The sequence below is a fragment of the Schistocerca piceifrons genome, chromosome 1, assembly GCF_021461385.2.
Source record: "Schistocerca piceifrons isolate TAMUIC-IGC-003096 chromosome 1, iqSchPice1.1, whole genome shotgun sequence".
Lineage (NCBI taxonomy): Eukaryota > Metazoa > Arthropoda > Insecta > Orthoptera > Acrididae > Schistocerca > Schistocerca piceifrons.
This window is the reverse complement of record NC_060138.1, coordinates 367,451,583-367,470,003: the sequence shown is the minus strand read 5'-3', so window position 1 is coordinate 367,470,003 and position 18,421 is coordinate 367,451,583. Positions and strand designations below refer to the sequence as shown.

The window sequence follows — 18,421 nt, the reverse complement described above, 5'->3', positions numbered from 1 at the left end:
GTAAGAACAACAATGACACCATTATCATTATCTACATCTTTGACCCATTTACATACGTTAGAGATCCCTTTAGGGGAGTTGTGTAATTTAATGAGTGTAGGGGCTGGATTAGAAACCTCAATAGTATAGATTAGCTGGTTACTTTGCAAACAGTAAATATTTGAAAGCTTAGTCAAGAAGCAACCCTTAAATCACTCTACATAATTGAAATGTAAGCTATTCTTTTTATTTTTCCATTTATTTTTCAGCTGCAGGGTCGAACATGGCAGTCACTGAAGAAGCATTTTCTGAAACACATGTTGCCCAATATTACAAAGTATACATTTTTGTCTGTAACGGACAGACTTGAGTTCCAGAAACAGTAGGTATTTTATTTTGTGTTACAATGTTTTACAATGTTTGTGCTATTATGTTGCTGATTTAAAAATCTGCAGAAATATTTACATGTAGTGATGGTTGTTTTACGCATTTGAGCATTTTCTTCCAAGTATTGTGTTTGTGTGGACCACATATGAAACTTCACAAGTAAATCATAGGACTTGGCTGGAAATCTGTGAAAATTATAAACAGTATGTTGGCTGTTGAGACAGTTTGTGGCTATTCATCTTGTATGGCAGTCTGATAATGATCATACCAATATAAAATAGAGGACAAAACTTAATTGTTGCAGTTTTCCTAAAAAGACTCAGCAATATTATGTTGGCTGTTGAGTCAGTTTGTCTGTGACCATTCATCTTGTATGGCAGCCTGATAATGATCGTACCAATATGAAATGCCGGACAAAACTTTACAAGTCAGTTGGTGCAGCATATGAGTGCTTTCACAAGTTGCTCTTTTCTTGCTCATTTATGTTTTACCAGTGCCAAGGTTGTATACGATAATGGTCAATGATGGGGCCATTTGTAAAAGTGGTGGTATCATGTCTGTCTTATCCTTGATAACTATGCAGCATTTCATGCTGTTACTAAGTGAGCCATTTCATTACACCTAAGAAAGAAAAGTTAACTGACCTATAAATTTAAATTGCAGAGTTATACTGTACAAAAACTGCAATTTCTCATCACTAAACAAAGCAAATTCCTTAAAGTTACACGTGATGCATATATTTATGGCTGCACTTGAGAAATACAGTCTATGTATTTCATATTAAATAATCTTTCGATACAGAGATTGTTTAACAAAGTTGTTGGCAAGCACTGCAGCTTAGGTTGCTTTTGTAGGCTATTTGAGATTGTTTCCTGGCTTGATTGACCACAAGTGTCTTATATCAAATTGCTCATCACAACTTTCACTACACCATTGTGGTACATTTTAAATGGCTATTGTTTATATCCTGTATTTGCCTACTAGCTCCTCAGATGATGATGAGATTCAAAGAATGTATGATGAAACAAAAGAAATTCTTTAGTTTGTTAAGTGAGACAAAAATTCAATTGTGATGGGGTAGTAGAATTCAATAGTAGGAAAAGGAAGAGAAGAAAAAAAATACTAGGGGAACCTGGACTAATGGAAAGAAATGAAAGAGCATGTTGCATGGAATATTTTTACGCAGAATGCAGTTTAATCATTGCTAACACATTGTTTAAGAATCATGAGAAAAAATTATGTTCACAGAAGAGATCTACAGTTACTGAACAATCCAAATGGTGGCTATGGCTGCCTGTTTAATGCCAACATTCTTTTGTCTGTTTTAGCAAATATCTTGTGAACTTTGGGAAGTACAGCCCCTGCTTTTTTTCCAAATACATTGTGCATTATATGGATATATTCATGTCAGGAGTTGGCATGATTATTTTTTAACTTATTCTTACAATTCAAGCTGTGTGTTCGGTAATTGAATCAGTTGTTGCCAGAACCCCTTGGGTTGCCATCACAACTTGCTCCACAAAACATAGTAACACTGTAGACTCTTACCAATTTGCTTAAACTTTATTACTTATTCAATTGGAAATTTGCTTACAGAAACTGAGACATTTCCATGTCTTTAGACGAGGTTTGAATATGAATTGTCTTACAGGTACTACAGCAACCCGTTTAATCAACAGTGATAAATAATACTGAGGAAAGTTCTTCAAAATGTAATTAATGTAGGATTAAAGGAAAGCACTCACCAAATAGTAAAAGTTTTGCATCTTCAACAGGCACACACACAAAAAGAAAGAAATCTTAGTTAGCTTTTGGAAGAAATCCTTCGCAAGCTAGACTACACACGCACATAGGCATGAGCACGCGTGCGCCCACACGCACACACCTGTGCATGTCCACTGTGCCAGCTTGACATAAAAGGCAAAGTTTGCAATTTTGTAAGTGGACAGGGGTGTGGGTTGTGTTGTGTGGAGTGAATAGAGGGAGAAAGAGGTTGGGGGGGGGGGGGGGGGAGGAGAGGTTGGAAACAGGTAGCAAATGGGTTGGAGGGAGGCAGCAGGTGTGCAGGTAGGAATGTGGGAGGGAGGGGTCGCAGATGCATGGTCCAGAAATGCAAAACAAGGTTACTTGAGTTGGTGAGATGTAGCACACGATGAAGATGACATGGAGGAGTGATAGGACAAAGGAAGGGGAAACTGTTGGGTTGAAGATGTGGGGACAGTGGGTTAGTGAAGATTAAGACCAGGAGGATTACAGGAGTGAAGGATGTGTTTAGAAAATCTTGTGCTGGAGGGAAGGATCCAGATGACATGGGTCATGAAGCAGCTATTGAACTTGGAACATGTTGTGGTCTGCAACATGTTATGCCACTGGGTGATAAACTCTGTTCTTGGCCTCAGTTTGGTGGCTGTCATTCTGGTGGACAGCTTGTTGGTTATCATGCCTGCATAAAATGCTGTGGAGTGGTTGCTGGAGAGCTGATACGACATGGCTGCTTTTGCAGGTGGCCCAGCCTCTGATGAGATAGGATAAATGTATAACAGGGCTGTAGTAGGATGTGCTGGGTAGGCAAATCAGGCAGGTATTGCACCTGGTTCTTCCACAGTGATATGGCATGGAGTTGGGAGTAGATATTGCATAGGGATTGACCAGGATGTTGTGTAGGTTGGGTCAGCAATGGAATACTGCTTTAGGATGGGTGAGAAGAATTTTGGGTTGGATGTACCTAATTTCCCGGCATGATGATGGAAAACCTGGCAAAGGATATGGTTCGCTTGTTACAGTCCAGGATGATAATGGATGACAAGGGGGTGCTCCTTTACAGCTGATTCTTCAGGGTGTTTGGAGGAATGGGGGGTATGAGGATATTACACAGAAAATCTGTTTGTGGAATACTCTTAATTCTCTCACTTCCGCCAAGAGTCAGCCGCAAAGAAGCAGTCACCTGATATAGCTCCAGATTGGACCATCTGAACCACAGCCTTTGCCAGAGCTTTCATTTTCTATCATCCTGTCTGGAAATCAAGAACATCATAGCCAAGATCCTTTCCACAACTCCCAAGCTACACAGTGTCGTGGTCCATCCCTATGCAATCCCATTCCCAACTCCATACCATTGTGGTCATAGCCCTACAGAAGATCCAGGTACAATACCTGCCTTATCCATCCACCTAGCACATCCTACCCAAGTCCTGTCACAGGTTTATCCTATTGCATCAGAGGCTGGGCCACCAATGAAAGCAACCATGTCATATACCTGCTTTGCTGTAGTCACTTCAGAATATTTTTTGTGGGCATGGTCACCCACCAGCAGTCCCTTAGAATGAATGACCATTGCCAAACTGAGGCCAAGAACAGAGTGACACAACAGACTGTTGACTACAACATGCTAGAGCACAATGGCTGCACCATAACCCTTTCCATGTGGGATCCTTCCTCCCAGCCAAGTTTTTCTGAACTAAGTAGTTGGAAGTTACCCTTGCTGCATATCCTTTTCTCCCAAAATCCTCCTGGTCTCTTTTGCATCTAATCCACTGTCCTCACACCCTCTACCCAAAAGTTTCCTCTTCTTCTGTCCTGTTACCCCATCTGAATCCATGCTTCTACATCATCTTCATTTTGTGCTGCACCTCACCGGCTCCAGTTCCTATGTTTTGCGTGGCCCACCTGTGCACCTACCACCTTTCCCTTCCCCATTCCTAGCCAGCAACATGGCTGCCTCCTTCCAAGCCATCAGCTAGCCACCTGACCCCCTTTCCCTGCCTTCCAACTCTCTCTCCCTCTACCCACCCAACACAACACAACCCCACTCCAGCCCTCCTGTGAAACTGCAAGCCTCTCATTGTGTGTCCATCTGGCACATATTTTGTGTGTGTGTGTGTGTGTGTGTGTGTGTGTGTGTGTGTGTGTGTGTGTGTGTGTGTGATTGAAGGAATTGCAGACTTTTCTTTCTCTTTTGTCTGTGCCTATTGACGACTCATTGCTTCTGCTATTTGGTAAATAATCGTAAACTTGTTGATCACAATGTGTGTGGTAACAGGGATGAGTGTCATATTCCTTGATACAAGTGTTCAAGTAACACATACTATCACTTTGATTTCCAAATGTGTCGTTATCGTGTCAAGTAACTGGGAGGCTGATTTGGGTGACATTTAGGTGTCACATTTTTGAAGCAACATGTGGACATTTGCAAATGTCTGATTCCATTAATTGTATTTGTATGGACCAAATCAGTTATCCAAAAGAGTATGCATATCGTCTTTTGACTTTCAGTCTCTTGCATATTATAGAATTTCCAATCATTGGTTTATTCATATTACTGGCTCACTGAATTGCTGTGTATTCACTAATAACAGAGCTACTGTTTTAATATAAAACCTAAAGCTGTCACAAATATACTCATTCATGTAGCCAAGGAAGGTTGTGCTTTTGGTTCTACCAGAGGTGTAGTGGTTATGATACTAAACTGTTGCACAGAGGGTCGTGTGTTCAAAACTCACCTGGACTGTAGAATTTTAATTTCTATATTCGGTTCGAGTACATTTTAGAAGTATCCACAAATGTCAAGAATCATTGTACTGGAATGTTCTGTAGCTGTATATATACTGTGTGTGTTCTCGCCGGAGACAATTCGCTCCGTGCTCTTGTATGTGCAAGAGCTGAATAAACCTTCATTAAGTGAAGTTGGTGTTTGTAATTCAGCTACTTACACCTTCTTCTACATGACAATATGTTTGAAAAGAGATAGAAGTAGAAGAAGGCATGTTAAATGAATCAGTTGGACAATTAATCAGGAGATATACCTCAATCAGGAGAGACAGGTAAATACTAAAACAGTTAGGAAGACTTGTTTACTAATCTGTACTACAGGGAAAAACTTCCATGTAGTACTCGCACTCCGAACCATTAAACTGCGACTTTTCGTTCACAGAATACTGGAAAATCCTTGTTGTAATACAAATGATGTAATGAATAAAGATGACCAATTGCATTACAGTGGAGGTATTGATCAGTTGATTGGCATACAAACAGGAATGCGAACTTGATAGCTCATATTTAAAAACTTCCTGTATTCTGTGGAGTGCAAAAAACACAGTATTGACTTGAGAAATTATTTCTATGTGGTGTTTGTGCATAAGAAAATTTGGTCTGATTGACCATATATTTTGCAGGAAAATATGTCTGTGTGGCCTGGAAAAAAAGAAAACTTACAGCTTTTTTAAGTGCCCATCTATCATTGAAAGCAAGAACTATAAGGTGAGTGCTAATGTTGACTCATTCAACTGTGTGATGTTTTCCTTATCTTAAGGAGGTGATTTTGCGTTGGTGTAAACAGAGAATTAATGATAGAATGAGACTGAAGATACAGATGAAGCATGTTGAGCTTATAAGTGAGCAGTGTGGAAGATGGAAGATCCATAGGGTGCAGAACAAAGTGTGAGGTACTAACCAGAACATGGGTCACTTTACACATGAAACATGAAGAGTAAATACATGTACAGAGAAACTTTAATGAAATACTCACTTAAGTGCGTTGTTATGATCTTGTTCTGAATATGAGATCTCATACATTAGTTAGTATGGGAGGATATTTAATATGTTGAACAAATACGGCATATATACTCTATCTGACAAAAAAAGTGAAGCACCCATAAAATATGATTGAATGTCAATGAACTTAATATGTACATATCATTGATGGATGTGTAACTGATTAGAGCTGCAATGCTTTGTGATGGGTAGAATGGCGACCAGAGTGCATTAGTGTTGTTTCTGTTTAGTGTTGATACCAGGACTGGTGGGGTATATAAGGAGTGTGAATAGTACCAGATGTTGAGTGATCACTGTGGAAGACATGAAGATGTTGAGTACTCCCACGATACAGCATTATCAGCACATAACAGAGTTTTAAAGGGACATCACTGTGACTCTCCATTTGACTGGCTGGTTGAATTGTGCAGTATCCAGATTTGTGGGGCATTTGGATGTGGTAGTGGCCTCAAGTCAGACTACATGAGAATTTAAGGGCAAGCATATTTGTTGTCAAGGTGCGTCTGATCATCACAAAGGAGGATCATCGTATTGCACTCCAAGCACATTTGCACCTTCTTCATATGTGCACCTGCCATCAGAGAACAAGTAATGGAGCCCAGCAACACTTGGTGTCATCCCACACCTTTGGTAGGAGACTAGCAGTAGCTGTACTAGTGGGTTACCATCCCAGGCTTAGGCTGCCATTAACACCTCAACTTGAATGGCTACATTTGGATGAACTGTGTCATATTGTGTTGCTGTTGAATCATACGAAGGTGGTTTGAAAAGGTTTCAGAATCACCATGAGAGGTCAGTGCTAGCGCAACAAGTAGCTCTGTTGTTCTTCCCACATACTGATTTGTGAAGATGGAAAAATCGAGATTCGAGCAGTGATTAAGTGCTTCATAAAGAAAGGTATGAAAGCAAAAGACATTCATGCCAATTTCCAGAATACACTTGAGGACTCGGGTTCTTCGTATTCAACTATTGCCAAAAAATTTGACCCATAGATGGTTCTGGAAGCGTCAGAACAATACGTGCACCAACAGGCGCGCAGCACACAGCTATTCCACAGTTTGTGTCCGAGATGCTCAACATGACTGTATCCATGAAGGATCACGCATTGCTGGTAGAGCTCTTTTACAAGAATGTTGACTGTGTGTCAGTAACCCTCCAGAAGTTACGTGCACTCAAGGATATTAAAAAAGCCGTTGGTCCAATGTCTGCTAAGGTTCTGGAGAAAATTATTACAAAATTAAAAAAGGCATTTTCTTTTGAAATGCAATGTGATGAAGCGAGGAAAGCAGTTGATCCAAAGTCTGTCACAGATGTGGCCACAGCATTCCAGGAGGGGTTGAGTGGTGGTCTACAGACATGCAGCGCACAGTGAATTGCCCGAATGCTGGATGTGCCTGCAGTCATGGTGCTTACAATCATACAAAACTACAGTATGTTTATTCTCCACCAGTTTTGGTTATTATAACTATCTTTACAGGAGAAAAGCATGTCATCAGCGGATCAAAAATAAATTTCTGTCGAATTCCAGATTATAATTATGTCTCATTGTGCTTTGGGCACTTTGTAGATGTACTGGTAATTATATTCCCACTGAATGTTAAATTTTACTTGTGACATTGGTCATTAACAGTACTCTTATAATGCTTTTGGTGTAAATTGTAAACAAGTAAATTGGAAGAGATGTATTGCATAAAAGAAATTATAATAATTTATTATTATTTACACTTGTGATAATATGGTGATAACAAAGAAAGATTTTAGCTCATATCTGCCACAGATTTACAAATTTATAAGAATTTAACACAAACTGCATGATTATTTTTATTAACACAGAGTGCAATAAGGCAATGAGCACAGACTACATACACATATACAGTACTTCCCCGTGCGTGGTTTCCTCACTGTGAATTGGATTTAAGTAGTGCCACTGGTACAATATTCTCTTCTTTGTTGTGTTGTTTATGCTGTAATCTGTGCGAACGTTTATTTACACAGTATAATGCTCTCACCCACGACAACTTCTCTTGTTCTCTTGTGCATTTTGCTGCTCTTGTTCAGTTCATCTCATGCAGGGTCAGAAGGTAAAGTTCCTGTCCATTTCCATGTGCCTACCTTGTCCTTCCTTTCTTATTATGAACTATATAACTCTTCTCTCATTTAGCTAATTTTTCAAAAAAATCTGCAAACTGAAATAGTTCAGCTTAATCATCTGTTGTCATCTTAGTAACAGTGTGTAAAAACTCTTCACCTGTCCAGATAATTGATTCTATTAGCTCATATTCATCCAAGTGTAGTATATGTTCAGATTTAGTTATTTTTAAATGGTGTTCAGATGAGCATTGTATTTCTGTGGATACTACATTTTCGCTCTCATTTTTCTGCATTGGTATTAACAGGTTTTTCTATTAATTTAAAAGCATTTAATATGGCAGTGGAATGCACTGAACTGTGATCATTTTTAATCCAAGATACAGTGTTTTGTTGAACTAAAAATTGTTCCGATGTTTCCACAGTTATTCACTATCCTTTTTCTTGGAAACCATTATACTAACAAAGGCATAGTAAAAACACTGAAAAACATTAGAATGTGATAGATACTTCTCTGATTACATTAAATGCTTTGTGAAGTGAGACATGAAAACAATCTTTACCTCATTGCATTGAGATGTTATCCATGCCTCATATGATGTAAATGAGTGAGGGTTGACAAATCAACAAATATGGAATATATCACAGGCTTTGTGCTATAAATAAGGTTGTTGTGTTATTCATTTATATTGCCACTACAAGTATCTATGGTTCACACCCTCTTCTTCATGTGGATAATTGTTTAGTTATATAACTTATTAGTGAAGAACAAAGATGCCTTTCTCCACACCAGGAGACCAAGTGTAAGGTAGGTAATGTTGTGTTCTTTGAAGGGAAGTAGAGTCAAAAAAGAGACCACTGTACATTATATTTGTGCACAAAAATTATAAATTTGCCTGTGAATGGAAATAAATAATAGCATTAACTTCCTTAATCTCTCCATCTGCAAGCAAGGTGACAAATATGTCCTCCACATTTATAGGAAACTAGCCACCACAGACATAAATATAAATGTTTCATCCTGTCTCCTGAACGTGTACAGATTAGCAGAATACCTCTCATTCATTCATAGAGCTCTAAAAATCCCACTCCAAAATGAAATGAGATCCATAAAATAAATAGCTACAGTGAATGGGTATGAACCCACACTAATAGACAATCTAGCAAAAAAAGTAAAAAAAGAAAATAAACAAAGTAACCCTCAAGAACCAGGAAAATACACTAACAAAGTGCATCACCTTCCTCATTAATGTCTCCTAACAAATTGCCTATTTTTCAAATGACATAAAATAAGAATTGCACTCCTAGCAAACAATAAAATTTCCTGCAGACTATCTCATAATACTGAAAAGCAGCTAAGATAAATTTCATCCTCTGGCATACATAAAGTCATGCACAATAAGTATCCAGCTCAATACATATGTCAAACAGGCCATAAATTCCATGCCATGTTCAAAGAATACATCAAAGTCTTAAGATAGAACACACCACACACATCTGCAACATCTTCCCATGTGACAGTGTAGAAAGCAATCTTTAAATATTACACACATTGAACAATGGTCCAATGACATCTTTATATGAAGAACTGAAAATCAGTATCCACAGAAAGAAGCTTGGAGAGAATCTACTCAGTAGCAATAATGAAACTGGCTCAACCAACTTCTTCAAAAGCTCTGACAAAGTACTTAAAGCACTTATATAATTTACAATTTCAGGGCACCTCACGTTCTTTAACCTCATTCATTCATTACCCAGTAAGTTCAGATCCAGATTCAGATTTTTTATTAGTCATTTAGCATTATTACATGCAATAGACTTCATCAATTCACTTAATGTATTAATTTTGTAAAATACATTTTTACATATTTAAGTTGATATTGAGCATATCTAAAAATTCTTCTAATGAATAGAAAGGGTTGGTTAGTTAACAAGAAGTTGTGTAACTTTTCCTTAAATACTTTGACTGGTATCCTTGAGGCATGTTTAGACAATTTGTTATATATTTTAATTGCCATATACTTATGTCTGGTGCTAGTTTTTGCTAATCTATTTTGTGGTAAGAGCAAAGAAATACAGATTCTTGTATTGTAGCCATGCCTTTGATTCGTTACACCTAAATTTGAAAGTTCAGCAAGTATATAGTCAACAACATCAAGAATATATAGATTAATAATGGTTAATATTTTATATTTAATGATCAATGGTTTACAATGTGTCCTATTAGCTGCCTTTGCCTTTACTCTAATTGCTTTCTTCTGGATTGCCAGAATTTCACTTTCTCTCTCTCTCTCTCTCTCTCTCTCTCTCTCTCTCTCTCTCTCTCTCGCTCTCGCTCTCTCTTTTTCTCCAGAGTATTCACCCGCACCTTAAAACAGACTGAAAAAAGCAAAGTACATTGTCCTTAAATATTCAAATGTCACAGAGCATATCACTCTCTTCAGCAGATATATAATTCTTGACAGTCTAACCACTGTGTGTTCAACATGAGAGTTCCATGTTAATTTATTATCAAGTATGATATCTAAAAATTTTGCATTTTGTATTTTTATTTTTACAGTCTTTGGTAGACTGAACAACATGTTCTGAGTCTTTTTCTCATTTAATAGTAGACCATACACATTAAACCATGATATTGCATTTTCTTTTTCCATATTCATACTGCTAACAAGGTTATCAAATACATGGTTTACAGACAGAGAAGTTGTATCATCTGCATACATATACATCTTTATGCCTATGTTTCCTGGTGAGTCGTTTATGTGTAAAAGCAATAGAAGTGGTTCTAATTTAGATCCCTGTGGCACTCCGTGTTGAACCTCAAGTGTATGTGACAGATGACTTCCTGAAATCACCACTGGCTTCCTTTTATTAAGATATGACATGGAGAGTTTTAAACTTTTATCACACATTCCATAGTATTCATGTTTAGACAGCAAAACAGAGTGGTCATCACAGTCAAGGGCCATGCTCAGATCACATAATGTTACCTTTATGTGAGCGTAGTCCTCGAATGCTGCTAAAATGTCTGTCACTAAGACCTCTGTGGTGTGTGTAGTTGACTTGTTTTCTATAGCCAAACTGTGATGTACTTAGTTCTAGGTGCTCATACATGTGCTGACACATTATGCCTTGAAAGACTTTGGCTAGTACTGGACTTAATGAAATTGGCCTGTAGTTTACTGGATCAGATTTACTACCCTTCTTAAAGACCAGAGTCACCTTGGTTAGTTGAGAGGATTGGGAAAAACACCTTCTATGAGACACAAGTGTATTGAATATGTTTATGATGCTGCAATGTAATGTATTACTTCTGTCAGTAGATTGTTTGACATATTAAAAATATCTGTTCTACATGAATTTTTCTTTTCTTTGACGATTTTAAGAACTTCATCTTGGCATATCTCTGTGAAGTGATTTAATGAAGGTCTGGCCTAATTATGATTTAGGTTTGTGCTCTTAACATAATCTATTTATGTTACATTGGGTGTCCTGATCAACTTTTTTGATTTCAGTAGCACAGCTTACAAAATATTTGTTGAATGTATCTGCTGGCATTGAGACTGCCTTATCAAAATTTCTGATTTCGCCTTTAACAATATTAATTACTGACCAGGCTATTTTACACTGGTTTTTATTATTTTTTATGGGATTAGTGTTGTATCTTTGTGTAGCCAATTGTAGCTCTTTCTTGTACATTTTCTTAGTAGTTATTTCGAGGTCCTTAATTTCATTAGAATTATTTACTTTGCCAAGGCACTTTAACAGCATTAGTTTTTTTAACTCTCCAATTCTTTGGTGTACCACAGTTTACCCTTTCTTGTTTTATCAGATTTCTTTGGAACAAAAGAGCTTTTAACATACCTATTAAGTAGTTGTGGAATGTTTAATAAACTGTTTGGGCATTGGAATCACATCTTTGAAATAATTTGTCCTAATTAGTTATGCTCAACTGGTGTGTTAGTTTTCTGATATTGTTTTTTGTTAGTATTAAGATGTTAGGTTTTGGTAACTTTTGTATGGCCTTGTTCCCATCCCCTTTTATAAAATGTGTTAACTGTACTGTTAGCATGGAGCGGTCTGAGAAATAAAATTCCTTTACACTAGTGGAGGATGTGCCACGAGCACAGTTGACAAAAGCATTATCTAAGTACATGTTTATTATTGTCAGTTCTGAATGTACATGATGGAAGTCGTGTTGCCTTAGTATATTCAGTCACTTCCTTAAACCAGGTTTGTTACATGTTACATCAAAGCTTGAATTAAAGCCTCCCCAATTATATTTACAAATTGTTTCCACTTTGTTATGTGGCAGAGTACAGTATCTAAATTATCTGAGCCAGGGGAATACATACCAAGATAAGTTTCATTACATCACATATGATTCCAGTAATTGCACAGTGTTTCTCTACACATGTCCGACTAAGATCTAGTTCAACCTACAATATATAAATATTATCTGTAATAATCTATATAAAAGCACTTAAATATAATAAATGAATTGTGCACATGTCCATGTTGTGTGGCAGGACATTCATATTCTTTAAAATAAAAGAACACCATATTTATGTATGTAATCATTCAATATAATAGTAGAATTGTGATCTGCTGTAGCAAACAGCCAAGGTCCAAAACAAAGTAAGCAAATGTACAGTGGAGAGCACATGCAGCAAGTAACAGTATGCAGCCTTTTTTCAACCCTACTTTCTTTCAAAAGAGACAACATAATCTACCTTGCCCTTGGTCTAGCCCAGGGGCTCAGCATTCATTTTCTGGGTACCTGAAGAAACGGTCGCTTAAGGCTCTCAGTATTTTAAAATGTCTTTGTCACTCTACATGGGGAGTGGACAGGACTTGTCTGCTCCACTTTTATAGGGCATTTGTGCAATCTCGGCTCGATTATGGGTGCACGGTGTATGGATCTGCAAGACCTTCTTATTTGAAAATGTTGGACATGGTGCATCATGAAGGCATTCTATTGTCCACTGGGGCATTCAGAACAAGCCGCATACCCAGCCTCTATGCAGAGGCTGGTGAACCGCCACTTCACATCAAGCAATGGCTTCTTACGGTGTGCCAGATGTATAAAACACTGTCCACACCATACACACCTGCATGCCATACCGAAGCTCGGCTTCCGCTGGCACGGCTTTTTCATACCTGGCAACTTGCAATGAGGCCCTATGGGATTTGAACACAGGATTGCCTTTTAGAGATGGACGCGGCTGGTCTTAATGTTTTACGTTGAGGTTGGACCAGATTTCCACCCTGGCTCCTCCAGAGACCCAGGATTATTTTAGATTTGACTAATTTTAAGGATGGTACACCAGATTTTACATACAAATCTCTATTTTTTAACACTTTAGATATGCATCACGGTTTCACGGTCATTTACGCTGATGGCCCCAAATGTGGGAATTTCCTTGGCTGCTGTGTCGTGTTCCCAGAATGTGTCACCAGGATTCGCCTTCCTGCTGAGCATACCATTTTTGCAGCAGAGCTCCACGTGATCCTGAAGGCACTGGAGCAGATGCGTCGTCTTCCGGGCAAACGTTTTCCCATCTGCTCCGATTACCTTAGTGCCCTACAATTGTTGCAGAACCTGTACCCAGCTTAGGAGTTGGTCTGGCTCATATTTGACCAACTGTACTTGCTCCACCAGCAGCGTAAGCAGGTATCATTCTGCTGGGTGCCTGGTCATATAGGGATATGGGGCAATGAACAGGCCAATCGGGCTGCCAAGGAGGCCCACATAGGACAGGATGTGACACAGTGTCCTATTCCCTTGCAGTCTGTCATTTCTGTCCTACACAGGAAGAGCATGCAGTTGTGGGAGGAGGAATGGCTGGCAGTGACAGCCAATAAGCTGCGGTTGCTGAAGTTCACAAACTGTCCACGGTGCTCCTCCTTGTGGTTGCTCAGGCGGGATGAAGTCACACTCGCTCATCTTAGGATTGGGCAGTGTCCTCTCTCACATAGCTTTCTATTACAGCAGGAGGATACCCGTTTTGTGATGCCTGTGGTGAGCACATCTCTGTCTGCCACATTTTAACAGAGTGCATTTTATACCCTGATGCAAGGGCGGTGGCAAAAATTGGGATCTGCCCTCTATTTTAGCTGATGATGAGACGTGTGTACTTAGGGTTTTAAAGTTTTGCAATGTGTCTGGCCTCTGGCCTAAACTTTTAAGCTGGAGGTTTTAGTGTGTTGCGGAGTGGCTGGCGCCTCCTTCCCCTTTCTTGATCCAATCACAAAAAAGATCAACCATGCTCTTGTGGAATTTACACTTCTGGAACATGGGGTTTCTGAATGGTAAACAAACAGCAGTTTTATTTTCAAATCGCCTCATGCATTGGCGCAGAATAGCAGTGTGAGATGGTCTTTCATTGGCTTGTCAATGGGCAGTGCATTCTCCTCTGCTGTTACAAAGGTACGCTTCGCCGTGTTTTTCCAGAATGGATCCATCTTGTCACAATTAAAAACCTGTTGTGGGTGATAACCCTCAGAATGTACGAGTATCTTGAAGTTGCTGTTGAAGTTCTCTGCTCCCTTCATGTCGGAGCTGGCTGCTTCGCTGTGCCTCACAATGTTGTGGATACTGATTCTTCTCTTAAACGTCTCAAACCACCCACAGCTTCCCTTAAAAACTTCTTTGGCCACTGACAATCCTGGTGTCTTCTTAACAAGGTTGGCGAAAATCATTCTCGCCTTCTCACAAATGATGATCTCGTTAATAGTATTGCCTTGCAATTGCTTTTCATTTATCCATGTATGGAGCAACCTTTTGACATTGTCCAGAATAAGAAACTGTTGTTCTGATAATCTTGTCACTCCCTTTGAAGCATCTGCCTCCTAAAGCTTGTCCTTGTCCTTGTTCTTGAGGATAGTGCAAATAGTTCATGTAGACTGATTGTTGTGCGTACTAAGTAAGCAAGCTCATACCACGTTCATGTTTTTCAGTGATTTCACATTTCATTTCTAAGGTCATTTTCTTTCTCTTATGGTCGTCTTTTGCGGCTTTATCTTCGGGGAAGTTTCTGCAAAGGTTAATAAAATTTGCACACAAAAAACACTGTGTGAACTCAAGTTTAGAGAAATATGTGATCACTAGCTGCACTAAGACAGTAGCAGAAATAGCACTTAACCCCAACTGCAGTACATACTAAATATGCCATTGTCAACAGTGAAACATATTCATAATGTTGAACATTTCCTGCATTGCACATGAATGGCTGGTGACATCACACTAAATCGTTATTATTCGTTATGCGAAGCATTGCTTGTTAAGCGAGTCTCTTTTTTTTTTTCTAATTGCCTGTTGTGGGAGGTGCTTGTTAAACGAGTTTCCACTGTATTATACAACTATAATATTGATGGGTCACAGTTGGAATCCCTCAGCTCATACAAATGGGTGTAAAATTTGAAGAGATATGAAATGGAAGGATCACATAGTCTCAGTCATAAGTAAAGCACCGAGTGAGGTAGTGCAGTTGTTAGCACACTGGGTTCTCATTTGGGAGGACGATAGTTCAAACCCATGTCCAGCGATCTTGAGTTAGGTTTTCAGTGATTTCCCTAAATTTCTTCACGTAAATATGGTGATGGTTCCTGTGAAAGGGCATGGCCGACATCCTTCCCCATTCTTCTCTAATTTGATGGGGCTGATGACCTCACTGTTTGGTCCACTCCCCCAAATCAACCAACCTCAAGTAAAGCAGGTAGTAGACTTTGGTTTATCGGTAGAATACTGGGGACTTGCAATTAGTCTACAAAGGAAACTGCTTATAAAACACTCATGTGCCTCATCATAGAATATTGTGCAAGCGAATGTCATACATACCAGATAGGACCAACACAGGATATCGAATGTATAGGAAGAGCAGCATGGGCAAATGCTTAAAGATAGATGCAAACTATTCCATGAAAGCCTACTTACTTAGAAAGTTTCAACAACCACATTTAAGTGATAAATCAAGGAATATATTTCAATCCCTTAAGCATTGCTTCCATAGGGACCGCAAAGACAAGATTAGACTAATTACAGTGCTCACAGAGTCAATTAAGCAGTCACTCTTCCTGTGCTCCACACATGAATGTAACAAGAAAAAGCCTAATCCACCTCACAGTGGTTTTGCAGAGTATGGATGTAGATGAAGGTGTAGCTATTTCTGTACCAGATTGACTAATCTTCCATCTTTCAGGTAAATAATGTGTTTTGGTTTTCTGTATCCTTTAACTGTACACCTTACCTTATGTAATTTGGGGTATGCTCTCAGAAATTTCCCAATTTTATCTTTCTGCTTTTGTTCATAGATTTCAAACCTGTGAAACTATTAATGTTAAGGCAGAATGTAACAGACTTGTCATCTTCTAAATACACTGTGCAACACAATTAAATGGCCACCTTTTCAAAACTCCATAATTGTCTCCCATTGAGACACGTAAGTTTGAAATTTGGGTCAAAGATGGCTACGACTTTTCTCTGTGTTGGTGCAAAAGCATGGTACCCTGTGATATCACCCACTGGCTCAGCAACACTTCAGACAGCAAGTGTCAACGTGCCAAACAAAAGCCAGAGCTAAGTAGTTCATATGAGGTATAAGGTGGGTTAATTACATCACATTCACACCAAATTTTGCCACAGTTCTGCTCAACACCATCATGGGCATGTCACACAATGGGGAGGCCATCACACCACCTCTTACCCTCATTTCAGCCCTTCTTTTAACATCTCTGCAATGGAGGTCGGAACCGCTACACCCAACAATGAAATTACACAGTTTTCTTTTGGGTGGCTGAGGAAATCATTTCAGAGAGACCGTCATTCAAAATCAACATGAAAAGTCTTCAGGAGGTGGCATAGAAGGCATCAGTTAAACCACCTGTTCCCTTAGAGCCTCGGTTCCCATACATTTCGCAGTCGAAAATGACAGTTTATAGTGCAATAAGCAACAGGATAACATTCTTGACGCTGCTGACACCGCCCCAGTTGATTCAACCCCTCTCTAAGCATACTGTGGAGCTGTAGCTGCATTAAACATGACTGCACCCCTTTGGAGTGCAGCACAAACACAGTTTCTCCACTTTGGAATGCAGCACAACCACAGTTTCTCCTCTGGTACACAGGGCAGAACCACTAGGCACTGTTAAAAACCGTTCACGAGAATTGAACATGATCTGAAGCACCAAAGGGTGTTTATGATTTTTCAGTCCTCTAGTTTTGCTCCCTTCTGTTGTGTAATCATGGAGGGATGACATTGATACATGCATGAATAAAATAGCAAACTATGCCTCTACAAGCCCCCAGTTTGGCAATACCCTTGGTGCCACCCACACTCCGTTGTTGAGCACAGTAAAAATGTACCTATACAGAGACACGTCAGAGCACCTACCGTTGCACTACAGCACGAGAGGATTGTTCTATTGCATGGCAGGAGACCTGGGACCAAAGAGAGATGCACTGACTCCAGACAATTGCCGTGCTACTACTGGTCGAGTGGTGTCGGCACAAACAGTTTGGCGATGCCTATAGGAACAGCACATTCGTCCACCCATGGCAATGAAGGATCCCACCTAGACATGTGCACATTACGTTATCAGGTTGGAGTTTGCCAGCCATCACATTCAGTGGGGTATGGAACATATGAGTTTGGTGTTCTTCACGGGTGAGTTACACTTCTCTACGTTTGCCGTCATGATGAGGAAGTGAGGAATCATGCAGATGTCGTTTCCCTGCGGACTGCATTTCGTAGCAGAAGTGTCATGAATTGGGGAGGCATTAGACACAGGAAAATACCCCTCATCATAGTGCCTCCTCCTGCATTGAACACACAGTGCTACTGGTATGGGGTAGTGCTGCAGATTTTGGATTGTTATGCACACTGATGCAGGACAATGCTTTATATCACAATGCCCAGGCCATTGAAGGTCTGGTCAGCAGGCATCATTGTGATGATCTGGTATGCCAACAGCCCAGACTTAAAGTCAATTGAAAATGTGTCATATTACATGGAGCGAAGACTAAGGTGCTTGCATCCCCAGCCAGAAACAGTTGATGAACTTTCCAGTGCCTTCCTAAACATCTGGATCAACATCCCCCAGGACAACAGCAATTCTGTGATCCACAGCTGTCATTGTTAATGGGAGGCGGTTAATACTGCTAGTGTTGGTGCCACATCTTACTGAATATTCATTGTAATCAATAAAGAAATCATTGAAATCAGAATGTGTACCTTTCTTTCCCCCAAAAATGATTTCCTTGTCCGTCAGAATAAAACAGTTGAGTTACAGAACATCCCTGCACTAGTGTTTGATGGCCGCATTTAAAGTGCAGTGCGTCAAAAGGGTTCCCTACATTGCCAGCACTTTAAGGTCTTTGTCTGTACAAGTACATTTGTAACGTGCTCAAGAAAAGAGC

General features: G+C 39.4%; 1 protein-coding gene across 6 annotated transcripts in view; it reads left to right on the top strand.

The window, feature by feature from the left end:
* Positions 1–18,421, top strand: part of LOC124710380 — a 192,561-nt gene that overhangs the window by 66,043 nt on the left and 108,097 nt on the right. For all 6 annotated transcript variants that reach the window (XM_047240922.1, XM_047240921.1, XM_047240920.1 and 3 more), the window contains one exon: positions 249–361. In XM_047240922.1, the coding sequence (XP_047096878.1) occupies positions 249–361 (113 nt within the window). The remainder of the gene's footprint in view (positions 1–248; positions 362–18,421) is intronic.